We start from the raw sequence: 14,012 nt of genomic DNA, 5'->3' as shown, positions 1-14,012 counted from the left end.
TAGAGAGGGAGGCTGAGAAAGTCAGAGGCTGGAGTTGGCACTCAGAGTGAGGGGGGCCGAGGAACCTGTCTCCCTCTACTAATAGAGCAGGGACCAGGGGTTGAGCTCAAATTAGTAACTAGTGGGAAAGGTACAGGTGATGTAAGTTTACTATTCACAGTCCTGTCGCCAATCTAAAAATATCAAGGAGAGAACATCCTGGTCAGGAATAACCAACAGCCTGACAGTGACCAGTATTAATGGCAGCAGCCAGAACCAGGCCAAGAAAAACACACGTGCTTTGCGGTCAGAGACACCTGGTTAAAGCCCAGCTCTGGCACTTGCAAGCCGTTGGACAATCTCAAAATCTCAACTTGCAGGCTTTTAAAAATAGGGATAAGACTCACCTATCCCCTGTGATTAAATAAAACAGAATACATGGAATTCTTAAATATATTCTTAACTGGCAGTTCCCCTGCCTTCCTTGTCAAATCTCCCCTGAGGCCAGCTGCCCGTAACTCTAAGAGTAGCACGTCATAGATGGCAACAGCCCATCTGGGCAGGAGCTTCCCCCAAGAACAGGGCTGTGCCGCCCCCCTCCCAGATCCTGCTAAATAAATGTCCAAACTGATCACAATGGGCCTGGCTGAGCAGGCACCAGTCTCACCTTCCAGGAAGGTGGCACTCTCCTGGATGTAGGCCCCCAACTGCTCAAAGATGCCATTGATCTTCTTCTTGGCAGTGACAAAGTGCTTGAGTGGGGAAGCATTCACCTCAGCCATGTGTCTCTTATCCTTCTTGACTGTGACGATGGAGTTGCATCGAGAGAAGAGCAGGGACATTGCGCTGCAAGAGAAGACAACGTAAGCAAACCCAGGAACGCCCACCTCAGCTAGGAGTATGGAGGGGTGCGACTAGGGGAACTGGGACCAGCTCTAGGTTCCATCAAAAATATGGGACTTCCTGGGTCTAGATCAAACGATGGTAAGGTAAGAACCAGCATCTCCAGAATAAGAAGGGCAATATAAGGAACATAATTAAGGTCACTGAAATGTACGTTTAATAAATTTTGAAACAGCAAACATTTACATACATATTTACTACAATTAAAAAAAGAAAGCATAAGAAAGAGCCTCTCAGGACACTTGGGCCAGGCTCCCCCTCACACAGCATGGGCACTCAGAAGACTGGAGCCTGGGCCCAGAGTTCGGGCCTAGCGCTGACAGTTCCTTGACTGTAGAACAGTGACAGGCCCTGCCTTCACTACCTCAGACAGAGACAAGGAGGAACTATGAAGTAACACAGAGAAGCCTTTTTCTGAATCTTAGGCAGAAAAGTGTGACAGAAATGTGACTTCTTTCCTATAAATCACCCACCTGAGAAAAAAGCACGGAATAATGAAACCAGTGAGAGCAACGTGATGCTCAGTCTCACCCTTTTGTCTAGGAACCCAGCAGCCCTGATTCTTAACAGGATTTTTTTTTTTTTTTTTTGGTGAAAGGGAACAGGTACACATTGGTGAAGGGTAATTTTCAAGTGAGGGGGGCCGCTTCCACAATTTACAGAATACGTGCACTGTAGAAAATGTGAGAACTAAAGGACAAAAATCCATAACCCCACCATTCTTGGATCAGCACTGTTAAATTTTTATTATCATCAGAGTCTAAGTTTGTGTAGGTATCTCTCTTGCTCTCACTCAGTCACACACATCTTCGTAAACTTTTTTTTTTTTTTTTTTACACACCACTATCATGTTAGGGGCTCTGAGACTTGACTCCAACATCCTAGAGATCTTTGGCCGAGAGGCAGACACACCAGAGAAAGTGGCAGCTGGGAATCCCTGGCCCCAGAAGCGAACCCCTGCCAGGTCCCTCCTCAGAGTCCCCACCATGGAGAGAACTAATGCCCCAGCACAGCCCTCAGGTCCAGGGAAGTCAAAAAAAAAAAAAAGTCTCTTCCCAGGATGGGAGATAGTGTGCGCAGCTGTGTGCGTGCCTGGCTCTACTGTCTCCAACAACCAAGCACATTCTTGTCTAGCCACTCCCTCTCCAGCCACCTAATCACAGCCATCAGCCCTCTACCCAACTCAGCACTCAACTTTCTCCAGTTGGGCAATGAGAAGGCATTGCTCACGAGTGCACACAAGAAGCTTCTAAAGGGTGTTGGACAAATTCCTGAGAAACAGAAAGAACATCTGGAAAAGGTGTGTGATGACTGAATGCCAAAGCTGGCTCTGAGGAACCAGCCATCCCAAAGAGTGGGAAGAAAGACAGACCCACAGAGAGATGGGAGCCCACATGTTTTGCCCAAACTCAAAAATTATTTTGCAATGTTAATGATTTCTGGAGAGATATGAGGGAAGTGATCTATTTTCTTTTTTACCTTCATCCCCTCAGTATAACACACAGCTGCAAGAGATGTCTTCTTAGCATAGAGGCCATGTTGTCAAGAGATAAAGTAACAAAAAAAAAAAAACAGTGCTCTGAGAAGGGGAACTGAGAATGAAAAGAAAGCATTCTGAAATCAGGCTCTCTGTGACCTAGCAGGCTGCACCCAAGCTCTCAGAGCAAAAGGCAGGCAGGCAGGCAGACCACCCAAAGGAGAAGAAAACAAGCCTGGGGTAGGGCACAATGTAGCACTGTAAATGAGAGATTTTTGGAATCAGATAGAGCTGGGTTTAAACTGTGACCATACTATCTGTGGGCTGTAAAACTTGAGCAAAGTATTTAACCTCAGAGCCTTGGTTTTTTCATGTGGACGGTATGATACCCTATAAACAGGAGAAAAGATAATGCAAGCAATATGCTTAGCATATCACAAAAGCTCGAAGGTAGCTTTACATGTTAAGAAGCAGTAACAATAATAAACTCTACCAGCAAGCTCACAACACTCTCTCTGGGCAGCGGCAAGTTCACCAACACATCCACAGCCCCCATTTGCTGCTATGGCAATGGAGTAAGCAGGTCTGCTCAGTGATGAGGAGCGGCAGTGCCCAGCCCCAGAAGCGATTTGCTTACAGACAGCAAAGTTCCCTGAGATTAGCTGGGCTTTTAGAAGCAGGTGCTTTAAGTTCTAGTCATTGGTGGCAAGTCCAAAGGAAATAAAACCAAAAGTGTTAGTGTTTAGTAAGCATAATATTCAAAGACATGCACAATAGTAAGAGCTTAATGGGTCAAGGTTACAACGCCTGCTAGGAGTTCTGCTGGTCCAGGAGCTGGCCTCTGCTCTTGCCATTACCCAGGCTGCGCTACATGTCCCCAACCCCCTCTGTGGAACCCTCCAAACTCACCAAACTCTGATTTCTCTGGTTCTGCTAATTCCCAAGCTAAGATTCTGTGTTTGCACTGCACATGCTGCTTTTAGCCTGGAATCCTCTTTCCTTTTTCACCCATTTGGCATACTCCTATCTGTCCTAACCCAACTCAAGTGTCACCCCCTCTGTAAAGCCTTCCCTGACATCTCCATGGGGACACACAACCTTACCAGACCACACCCTGTCTCTCCCGCTAGTCTGTGAACTTCTTGAGAGCTAGTCTTTGACACAGAGCAGGTGACCACCTGGGGGGTGTACCATCTTACCCTTCCATCCCTGGAATACACAAATCCACTTTTTTTTTACTTAAAAAGCAGCTGCTAGCTAAGTATCTGTTTCTTACTATTTGGAACCCAGTGAGTTAAAAGAGTTGAACAAACCTTTCAGGTTCCAGGATTTAATTCTTCAAAAGAGCAAACCAGACATATATATATGCACAAAAGGAGCAAAACCGCAAAACACACACACAAATGCCAAGACAGTCTCCCCCATCTCAGGGCTTCATCTGCTGGCTTCCTACCCATCCAGCATGGCAGGAAGCAGTGGGGTTCCTGTACCTTCTCTGGAAAGCCCTGATAGCCCCTACTTCACCACAGGGCTAGCCGCAGACCCGTGGGGCCCGTCCCGCAAGCATCGCTGGGCCAGAGAGTCCAGCTCTAATATCAACTACACCTTAAGTGGCACAGTTAGAGCTATTCTGATCCTCAAAGTGCTCTTGAGGTCATTTCTCAATAGTGTAAGACAGCTTAAGGCATTATTTCTCCACGAGGTCTGCAGAACTCTAGTTGCACCCAATGTTCCATGTAAAAAGGGGTCTGTAATAGAAGCAACCTGTGAAACATCATATGCTACCGCCCCCTCCATCAGAGCACATGAGCACAATAAAGGCTTTGGGAAGGTCTGCTGTAAAGATACCATTTAACAGTACTTAATGTAGCATTTCACAAATTTATCTGACAAAGAAACCCTTCTTTTGTACAACAGCCTTTAAAATCCCTAGGATCACACTGGGAGGAGGGCATTTATCCTGACAGTCCCCTATTCCCATTCCAAAAAAGTGCCGAGGGCGCAGTACTAACAGATATTAACCTGAGACCAGAACCAAACCCAATTCTAAACTAAAATTGCTATTAATGCTCCAAAGTCATCAACAGCTTTGCCTCGGCCTAGGCTGTTAGAAGTATTAGGAATCTTGGGTGTAGTGGGAGCACTAGCAGAAATCACTCCAAGGTGTGTCTGGATCCCAAGCACAGTCCCTCAGTCCACACCATCTCCTTACCCAGTTTGACGCACAGCAACTCCTAGCAGGGAAAATAAAATGGATCCACAACCGTCTGCTGGCACAACTGGAACAGAGAAGCTGAGAACTTGAAACAAAAAAGTGTACAGGGTAGAGGAGCAGCGCAGACTCTTAGAAGAGCTGTGACAAGGAGCCAGCCTCTGCTGGACAGAGAAGGGGAGGAGAATAGCCAGCACAGCAGAGAACAAACAAGGAAGCTAGAGACTAATGCTTCAGGGAGCCCAGGAGATCCCAACCACTTTCTGAACTGCCAACCTTTTTTCCCAGTGAAACTCTCCATGGAAATAAAAAGAAACTGTAGTTGTTGTTGTTGTGTGCCATCAAGTTGATTCTGACCCATAGCGACTTTATAGGACAGAGTAGAACCCCCCAGAGGGTTTCCAAGACTGTAGCCTTTACGGAAGCAAATTTACACATCTTTCTCCTGCAGAGCAAATGGTGGGTTCAAACTGCCCACCTTTCAGTTAGCAGCCAAGCACTTAACCATTGTACCACCAGGGCTCCTTAGAAAAAACCTACGGTATTTTTGTTTGTTTGTTTTTTCCCAACACAGGTTGGAAAATTCCAGCTCTATGCAAAGATGACCTCATCCAAGAAACCTTTCCACCTGACCCAGAGTGCCAGAAGTCACAACTACTACTTACTTTTTGGATGGTGTGGAGATCTTCACAGGGTGGGCATCGTGGGCATGGCTGGAGTCAAAAAGATGAAAAGAAATTGACTTGTTGTCTGTCCTGTCTCAGGCTGAAGATGATTACTGATTCTGTTGACTCCACCAATTTCCTGACTTTTTAGGAAGGAAAAGGGAGATGTCCATAGGCAGCAAGAGAAGAAAAAAAAAAAATGGTGTATAAAACACGTCTGATCAGGTTTTGAAGACAAACTGATCCCTGAGGGAAGTTTACTCACTGAGGTACTGAGGAACTGGGCTGGCACGTGAGGAAGTGCCCTGGGGAAAAACACAGCACAGAAGTACGGGGCGAGTCCTACGTGTGCACAAACATGTGTTCAGCCATGTGTGCAAGGCATCAGGAGGTCCCCGCAGGGACCCTGGTAAAGGCACATCCACAAAGTTGCGGGAAGAGGAAGGCACAGAACCAGGACAAGGACTGGGCCTGAGGAACTGTCAGGATTAGAAGTGGGATATTGGAGGTGGGGAAGGAAAGTGGAATTTATTGAAAATCTATGCGTGGCAGATGCTTTACAAGAGTACCTTTCTTCATTCTCAATTCTATGGGGCAAACAGGTTTAGAGTAGTTATAAGATTTATAGGCTGCTAACTAAGCCAAGAGGAGCCCTGGTGGCGTAGTGGTTAAATGCTATGGCTGCTAGCCAAAAGGTTGGCAGTTCAAATCCGCCAGGTGCTCTTTGGAAACTCTATGGGGCAGTTCTACTCTGTCCTATAGGGTCGCTATGAGTCGGAATCGACTCGACGGCAGTGGGTTTTTGGTTTGGTTAATTAAGCCAAGAGGAGCCCTCGTGGCACAGCAGTTAAGCTCTTGGCTGTTAACCAAAAGGTTGGCGGCAATTCAAATCCACCAGCCACTCCTTGGGAGAAAGACATGGCAATCTGCCTCAGTAAAGATCGTTGTTGTTGTCATTATTAGGTGCCATTGAGGTAGTTTCGACTCATAGTGACCCTAAGAACAAGAGAACGAAACACCGCCCAGTTCTGCACCAACCTCACAATCTTTGTTTGTTTGAGCTCACTGTTGCAGCCACTGTGTCAATCCATCTCATTGAGGGTCTTCCTCTTTTTTGCTGACTTTTCACTTTACCAAGCATGATGTCCTCCTCCAGGGACTGGTCCCTCCTGATAATAGGTCCAAAGTATGTGAGACAAAGTCTTATCATTCTCGCTTCTAAGTACAGCATTCTGGCTGCACTTCTTCCAAGACAGATTTGTTCATTCTTCTGGCAGCCTGTGGTATATTCAATATTCTTTCCTAACACCATAATTCAACGGCATCAATTCTTCTTTCGTCGTCTGTATTCATTGTCCAGCTTTTGTATGCAACGCATATGAGGTGACTGAAAATACCATGGCTTGGGTCAGGCGCACCTTAGTCCTCAAAATAATATCTTTGTGTAATCTATAAAGATTACAGCCTTAGAAATCCTATGGGGCAGCTCTATTCTGTCCTATAGGGTCACTATCCGTCGGAATCAACTCACTGGCAATGGATTTGGTTTTCTGGTAGTTACGCCAACCTAGGGATTGAGATTCCATCTCCTCTGACTCCAAAGCTCACTTGTTTTCAACTACATAGAGCTGCTTTCCACCCCACTGGAGGTGGTAAGGGCAATGTCAGAGCCCTTTTCTAGGAGGAGGGAAAGAGAGAATATAGAGAACTTAAAGAAAGGGCAATGAGAGGATACAAGAAAAGAAGGGGATGGGCAGTTTTGGCTTCATGCATCCAAACATCTATTTATTCACCATTTTCTGTGTGCCTGGTTCAGTGCTAAGTGTAAGGAATCTTCTTGCTGTGTGCCATTGAGTTGACCCTATATGACAGAGTAGAACCGTCCCACAGAGTTTCCTAGGCTGTAACTTTTAGGGGAGCAGAAAGCCTGTCTTTTCTTCCACGGAAGGGCTGAGTGGATTCAAATCGTCAACCTTTCGGTCGAGCGCTTAACCACTGTGCCACCAGTACCCCTTGGCCTAGGGATAAGGATGGATAAAAAACGGTCCTTGCCTCAGAGAGTCTTATGGTCCGAGAAGTCATACAAGTAAATAATCGGCTGTAACACGGCGCAATAAGCGCTAAAAGTGAGGGAGCCCAGAACAAGGAGTTTCGGGGTGAACGTGGGTACCTGCCAGCTGCTGAATAAATGCTGGCAAACGAAGAGGGCTGGATGAGAAATGCGGCAAGGGCGGGATGGAACATAACCACAAAGGCTGGGAAGGCGGGGACGATAAGGAGCCTCAGGGTATCCCACGCCTCAGTCCCGGTTCTCCCGTCCCGCCCCCTCCTCTCAGGGCCGCAGGGGGCCCAGCGCCGAGGCCGGAGCGTGGAGACGCCCGCCTGCCAGGACCCCGAATCCTCGGGCCCCCAGCGTCCCACCGATCCACGCCGGGCTGTTCAGGAATCCCCAGGTCAAGCCGAACCAGCCTCCGCCACCCCGGCGAGCTCACCCTCTCACCTTCACCTTCCCGGCCTTGCGGCGGCCATCATACAACTACATCACCAGCGCGCGCCACCGGGGGAAAGGCGGAAGGAGGGAAGGATGCGCGCGTCACCAACACCCTCAGGTTTGCCGCTCTGGCTCCGGTGAGTCGGTGGGCTCCGAGTTCAACCGAACGACCCAACGACTCCTAATGGAGCAGGTGTCCTCCGGCTCGGCGCCTCCTTGGGAGGAATCTCAGGGCTCTCGTTTACCGCCAGGGCGTCCCAAGCCGATGACGTAGGCCCTGGGGGGCTCGCGCTGCATCACGGGTGCTGTAGTTCCGGCAGGCGCCCGTCAGGGCGGGCGGGTGGATGGGGCGGGGCCTCGAGCTGTCAAAGGACAAAGCAAGGGCGTGAATGAGAGGTTCCCGCCCTTTCATTTGCTGCCCCAGAGCCTCACCCCAAGGCCTCTGCTAGCACTGGAATCCAACCTGGCATTGTGTAATTTTAGAGAAGAGCTCTCAAGAGTTTAAGGCCGTTAGGGCGAGGTGACTCACCCAGGGAGACAGCAACAACCTTGGGCCTGGTGCCCTTCTGTTGTCTTTGAGGAAGTTAAAAAAACAAACAAAAAAAGCAATGGCCTTAGGGTAGATTCTGACTCATAGGGACCCCATCTGTGTCAGAATAGATCTGTGCTCCATAGGGTTTTCAATGGCTGATTTTTTAGTAGATCACCAGGTCTTTCTTCCCAGGTGCCTCTAGGTGGACTGGAACCTTCAACCTTTTGGTTAGCAGCCAGTCAAGCACATTAACCGCCTGCACCACCTAGGGACTCCTTTAAGGAAGTAAGAATTGCAATAACAACAACAGCAACAACAATGTATCAGCACCTATTAAGTGCTTATCACTATGGCACCTAACATGCATCATTTTGTGTAATCCTCACTACAATCCCAGGTGGCTCGGAGGGGAGAATTACCCAAGCTCACCTGCGGTGGACCACTGAGCCCCTCCTATGTGCCAGGTACTGGGATACAGCAGTTAACAGGTCTCCAGGGAAGCCACCAGCCACATGTGGCTATTGAGCCCCTGAAATGTGGTTAGTGCAAATTGTGATGTGCTATAAGATTTAGTATGAAAAAGAAATGTAAAATATTTCATGCATATTGATTATGTGACGTGTTAATATTTTGGATACATTGGGTGAAAGAAAGTATGTTACTAATATTAATTCCATTTGTTTGTTTTTACTTCTTTAAATGTGGCTCCTAGAAATTTTTTAATTTTGTGAGTGGCTCCCATTCTACTTCTATTGGGCAGCACTGCTCTATAACCACAGTAGAATCTTGCCACAGTTACCTCTGGAGGCAAATTAGTACTTGAGTGACCAGCTTATCAGTCTCCTGGGAGGCACAACCGGTCAAAAGGAGGCTGTCCTGCCTTCAATACCCTGAGTGAACTAGTAGCCTGGTTTCCTAAAAGTCCAACTCTGGAGTGTGGGGCCACACCCAGGCCCTGTCTTGGGGTTCAGCCAGGCCTGTCTGGGATGTGGCCGCACTGGGGCCTGTTGCTCACTGCCTTGCACTGCTGCTGTTTGTTTCCTCCTCCACACTGCTCTCTGGCCTCCCTAAGGGGACTGTCAGTTCTTGCGCTTCCTTTCCCTTCTTTGGCAGAATCCTGCCAGAGTCAGGTAGGGGCCTGGGGCTCTCCCTCCTAAACATCAGTCCCGTCCATTCCCTCTTCACTAGACCTCCTTGCAAGCTCTGGCCCAGGCCCTGGTCTCTGGTCCAGACACCTGCTGGGGCATCCGAATCCATCCCCAGGCCTCTAATCTTGCCCTTTACCCAGTACCTGGGTTCTCTCTCTGAAACACAGCTCCTAGATGTGAGGCCTCTCCTTAAACTTTCCTGATGACAAGACTTCCCGACAACTGCCGGTAACGTTAATGGGAAGGTATGGATGGCAGGGTTGGTGTGCACTTGCAGGAAACTTTTTTTTCCTGCGTTAACTATTTCTAATTGATTTTTCCAGTGGACACAAATTGTTTGTAATCAGAAAAAGATAACATTAAAAACAGCTCTTAAGATACACACATACACACACACAATGCTTATATATGCACAGACCAGCTCTGGAAGGACACCCAGAAAGGATTAGCCATGGTCACTTCTCAGCAAAGGAGCTGGGAAGACAGGAATGAGGAATGGGAGAGAGATTAAGATTTGTGTTTTATTTTAATGTGGGCCAACTTAAAAAAAAAACTTTAAAATGCATATACACAATCTCTGAATGACTCCAAGCACCTCTGGATAAAGTCCAAACTCTCCTTAGCCTGGGAACATAAGCCTTTCCAATCAGACCTCATCAATTCTACCCACACCAGCTGGCCAACATTCTCAGCCCTCACCTGTGCCTAGCTGGCTCTAGCACTCTGACCTTGATCAAGTCTTTCGGCCTATTGGAAACCTCCTTACCTTCCAAGGCCCAGCTTAAATTGCATCTGCTCTCCTCCACATGTCTGTCAGTTTGTCGTACTTTGAGGGCTTGTGTTTTGCTGTGATAGTGGAAGCTATGCCACCGGTTTTTAAATACTAGCAGGGTAACCCATGGCAGACAGATTTCAGCTGAACTTCCAGACTAAGACTGACTAGGAAGAAGGATCCGGCTGTGTGCTTCTGAGAAGAATTAGCCAGTGAAAACCTTAGGAATAGCAGTGGAACATTGTCTGATACAATTCCAGAAGACGAGCCCCTGAAGTTGGAAGGCACTCCAAAGACTGGGAGAGAGCTGCCTCCTCAAAGTAGAGTTGACCTGAATGGCATGGATGGAGTCAAGCTTTCAGGACCTTCATTTCCTGATGGGGAATGACTCAAAATGAGAAGAAACAGCTGCAAACATCCATTAATAATCGGAACATGGAACGTACAAAGTATGGATCTACGAAAATTGGAAATTGTCAAAAATGAAGTGGAATGCATAAACACTGATATCCTGGGCATTAGTGACCTGAAATAGACTGGTATTGGCCATTTTGAATTAGACAATTATATGGCCTACTATGCCGGGAATGACAACTTGAAGAGGGATGGCATTGCATTCATCATCAAAAAGAGTATTTCAAGATCTATCGTGAAATACAATGCTGTCAGTGATAGGATAATATCCATATGCCTACAAGGAAGACCAGTTAATATGACTATTATTTAAATTTACACACCAACCACTAAGGCCAAAGATGAGGGAACTAAAGATTTTTACCAACTTCTGCAGTCTGAAATTGATCAAACTTGCAATCAGGATGCCCTGATAATTATTGGTGATTGGAATGCAAAAGTTGGAAACACAGAAGAAGGACTGGTAGTTGGAAAATATGGCCTTGGTGATAGAAATGATACTGGACATGACATGACAGCATTTTGCAAGACCAACGACTTCTTCATTGCAAATACCTTTTTTCAACAACCCAAACAGCAACTATACACGTGGACCTCCCCAAATGGAATATACAGAAATCAAATCGGCTACATCTGTGGAAAGAGACAATGGAAAAGCTCAATATTATCAGTCTGAACAAGGCTAGGGACCAACTATGGAACAGACCATCAATTGCTCATATGCAAGTTCAAGTTGAAACTGAAGAAAATTAAAACAAGTCCATGAGATCCAAAGTAGGACCTTGGGTATATGCTACCTGAATTTAGAGACCATCTCAAGAATAGATTTGATGCATCGAACACTAACGACCAAAGACCAGACGAGTTGTGGAATGAAATAAAGAACATCATAAATTAAGAAAGCAAGAAGTCATTAAACAGACAAGAAAGAAACAAAAGACCAAAATGGATGTCAGAAGAGACCCTGACACTTGCTCTTGAACATCAAGTAGCTAAAGCAGGATGAAGCGATGATGAAGTTAAAGAGTTGAACAGAAGATTTCAAAGGGCAGCTCGAGAAGACAAAGTATTATAATGACATGTGCAAAGACCTGGAGTTAGAAAACAAAAGGGGGAAAACATATTCAGCATTTCTCAAGCTGAAAGAAATGAAGAAAAAATTCAACCCTCGAGTTGCAATATTGTAAGATTCTACAGGGCAAAATATTAAATAATGCAGGAAGCATCAAAAGAAGATGGGAGGAATAGAGTCACTATATCAAAAAGAATTGGTCAGTGTTCAACCATTTCAGGAGGTAGCATATAATCAGGAATCAATGGTACCAAAGGAGGAAGTCCAAGCTGCACTGAAGGCATTAGCAAGAAACAAGGCTCCAGGAATTGACGGAATACCAATTGAGATGTTTCAACAAACACATGCAGTGCTGGAAGTGCTCACTCCTCTATGCCAAGAAATTTGGAGGACAGCTATCTGGCCAACCGACTGGAAGAGATCCTTATTTCTGCCTATTCCCAAGAAAGGTGAGCCAACCAAATGTGGAAATTGTTGTACAATATCATTAATATCACACGCAAATAAAAATTTGCTAAAGATCATTCAAAAGTGGCTGCAGCAGTGTATGGGCAGGGAACTGCCAGAAATTCAAGCCTGATTCAGAGGAGGACGTGGTACAAGGAGGGATATCATTGCTGGTGTCAGATGGATCCTGGCTGAAAGCAGAGAATACCAGAAAGATGTTTACCTGTGTTTTATTGACTATGCAAGGGCACTCGACTTTATGGATCATAACAAATTATGGATAACATTGCAAAGAAGGGGAATTCCAGAACACCTCATTGTGCTCATGAGGAACCTGTACATAGATCAAGACACAGCTGTTCAAACAGAACAAGGGGGTACTGCATGGTTTAAAGTCAGGACAGGTATGTGTCATGGTTGTATCCTTTCACCATATTTATTCAATCTGTATGCTGAACAAATAATCTGAGAAGCTGGACTATATGAAGAAGAATGAAACATCAGGATTGGACGATGACTCATTAACAACCTGTGTTACACAGATGACACAACCTTGCTTGCTGAAAATGAAGAGGACTTGAAGCACTTACTGATGAGGATCAAAGACCACAGCCTTCAGTATGGATTACACCTCAACATAAAGAAAACAAAAGCCTCCCAACTGGATCAATAAGCAACATCATGATAAACGGAGAATGAAGTTGTCAAGGATTTCATTTTACTTGGATCCACAATCAACACCCATGAAAACAGCAGTCAAGAAATCAAAAGACGCATCCCACTGGGCAAATCTGCTGCAAAAGACCTCTTTAAAGTGTTAAAAAGCAAAGACGTCACCTTAAAGACTAAGGTGTGCCTGACCCAAGCCATGGTATTTTCAATCGCCTCATGTGCCTGCGAAAGCTGGGCAATAAATAAGGGAGATCGAAGAAGAATTAACACCTTTGAATTGAGGTGTTGATGAAGAATATTGAATATACCACGGACTGCCAAAAGAACAAACAAATCTGTCTTGGAAAAAGTACAACCAGAATGCTCCTTAGAAGGATGGAAAGACAAGGTCTCACATACTTTGGAGATGTTGTCAGGAGGAATCAGTCCCTGGAGAACGACATCATGCTTGGTAAAGTAAAGGGTCATCAAAAAAAGAGGAAGACCCTAAAGGAGATGGACTGACACAGTGGCTGCAATGATGGGTTCAATCATAACAAGGATTGTGAGGATGGTACAGGACCGGGCCTTATTTTGTTCTGTTGTATGTAGGGTCAGTATGAGTTGGAACCTACTCGAGGGCACCTAACAACATCAGGGTTTCTCGACCTCGGCACTACTGACATTACTAAAAAAATCAAACCCAAATCCATTGCTTTCAAGTCAATTAGGACTCATGGCAAACACATGTGTTACAGAGAACTGCTCCACAGGGCTTTCTTGGTTGTAATCGTTACAGAAGCAGTCTCTCAGGCCTTTCTTTCATAGTGCCTCTGAATGGATTCAAACCACCAGCTGATCTCAAATCACTTGCGCCACCCCCCCCAAAAAAACAAACCTGTTGATGTTGAGTCAGTTCTGGCCCATAATGACCCTATAGGACAAAGCAGAACTGCCAGTAGGGTTTCCAAGGAGCAGCTGATGGATTTGAACTGCCAACCTTTTGATTAGCAGCCTGACCACCCAGGCTCCTCCTGTGGACATTAAACCCATCGCCTTCGAGTTGAATTCCAACTCATAGTGACCCTTTAGGACAGAGTAGAAATAAAAAACCCAAAACCCACTGCTGTCGAGTCAATTCCGACTCATAGCGACCCTATATAATGCCCTATAGGATTTCCAAGGCTGTAAATCTTCTACAGAAGCAGACCACTACATCTTTATCCCATGGAGCAGCCAGTGGGTTGGA

The 14,012-nt window shown here is 46.0% G+C and overlaps 1 protein-coding gene across 5 annotated transcripts in view; it reads right to left on the bottom strand.

Moving 5' to 3' along the window:
* The window catches only part of MFN2 (mitofusin 2), a 29,217-nt gene extending 21,141 nt beyond the window's left edge, over positions 1-8,076 (bottom strand). Inside the window, exons 1-3 of one of the 5 annotated variants that reach the window (XR_010321301.1) lie at positions 7,737-8,075; positions 5,237-5,379; positions 647-825 (exon numbers count right to left, since the gene is read on the bottom strand). Coding sequence is in view for 4 of the 5 variants with exons in the window: in XM_064281288.1 (XP_064137358.1) it covers positions 647-821 (175 nt within the window). In the remaining variant the exon portion in view is untranslated. Of the gene's footprint in view, positions 1-646; positions 826-5,236; positions 5,380-7,736 lie in introns of all 5 variants that reach the window. The other 4 variants (XM_064281288.1, XM_010593111.3, XM_003413459.4 and 1 more) reach the window with 4 other exon arrangements.
* Between the last annotated feature and the right edge of the window lie 5,936 nt (positions 8,077-14,012).

This window comes from Loxodonta africana, chromosome 3 (genome assembly GCF_030014295.1).
Source record: "Loxodonta africana isolate mLoxAfr1 chromosome 3, mLoxAfr1.hap2, whole genome shotgun sequence".
NCBI classification, from domain to species: domain Eukaryota; kingdom Metazoa; phylum Chordata; class Mammalia; order Proboscidea; family Elephantidae; genus Loxodonta; species Loxodonta africana.
This window is presented reverse-complemented; position numbering and strand designations above follow the sequence as displayed.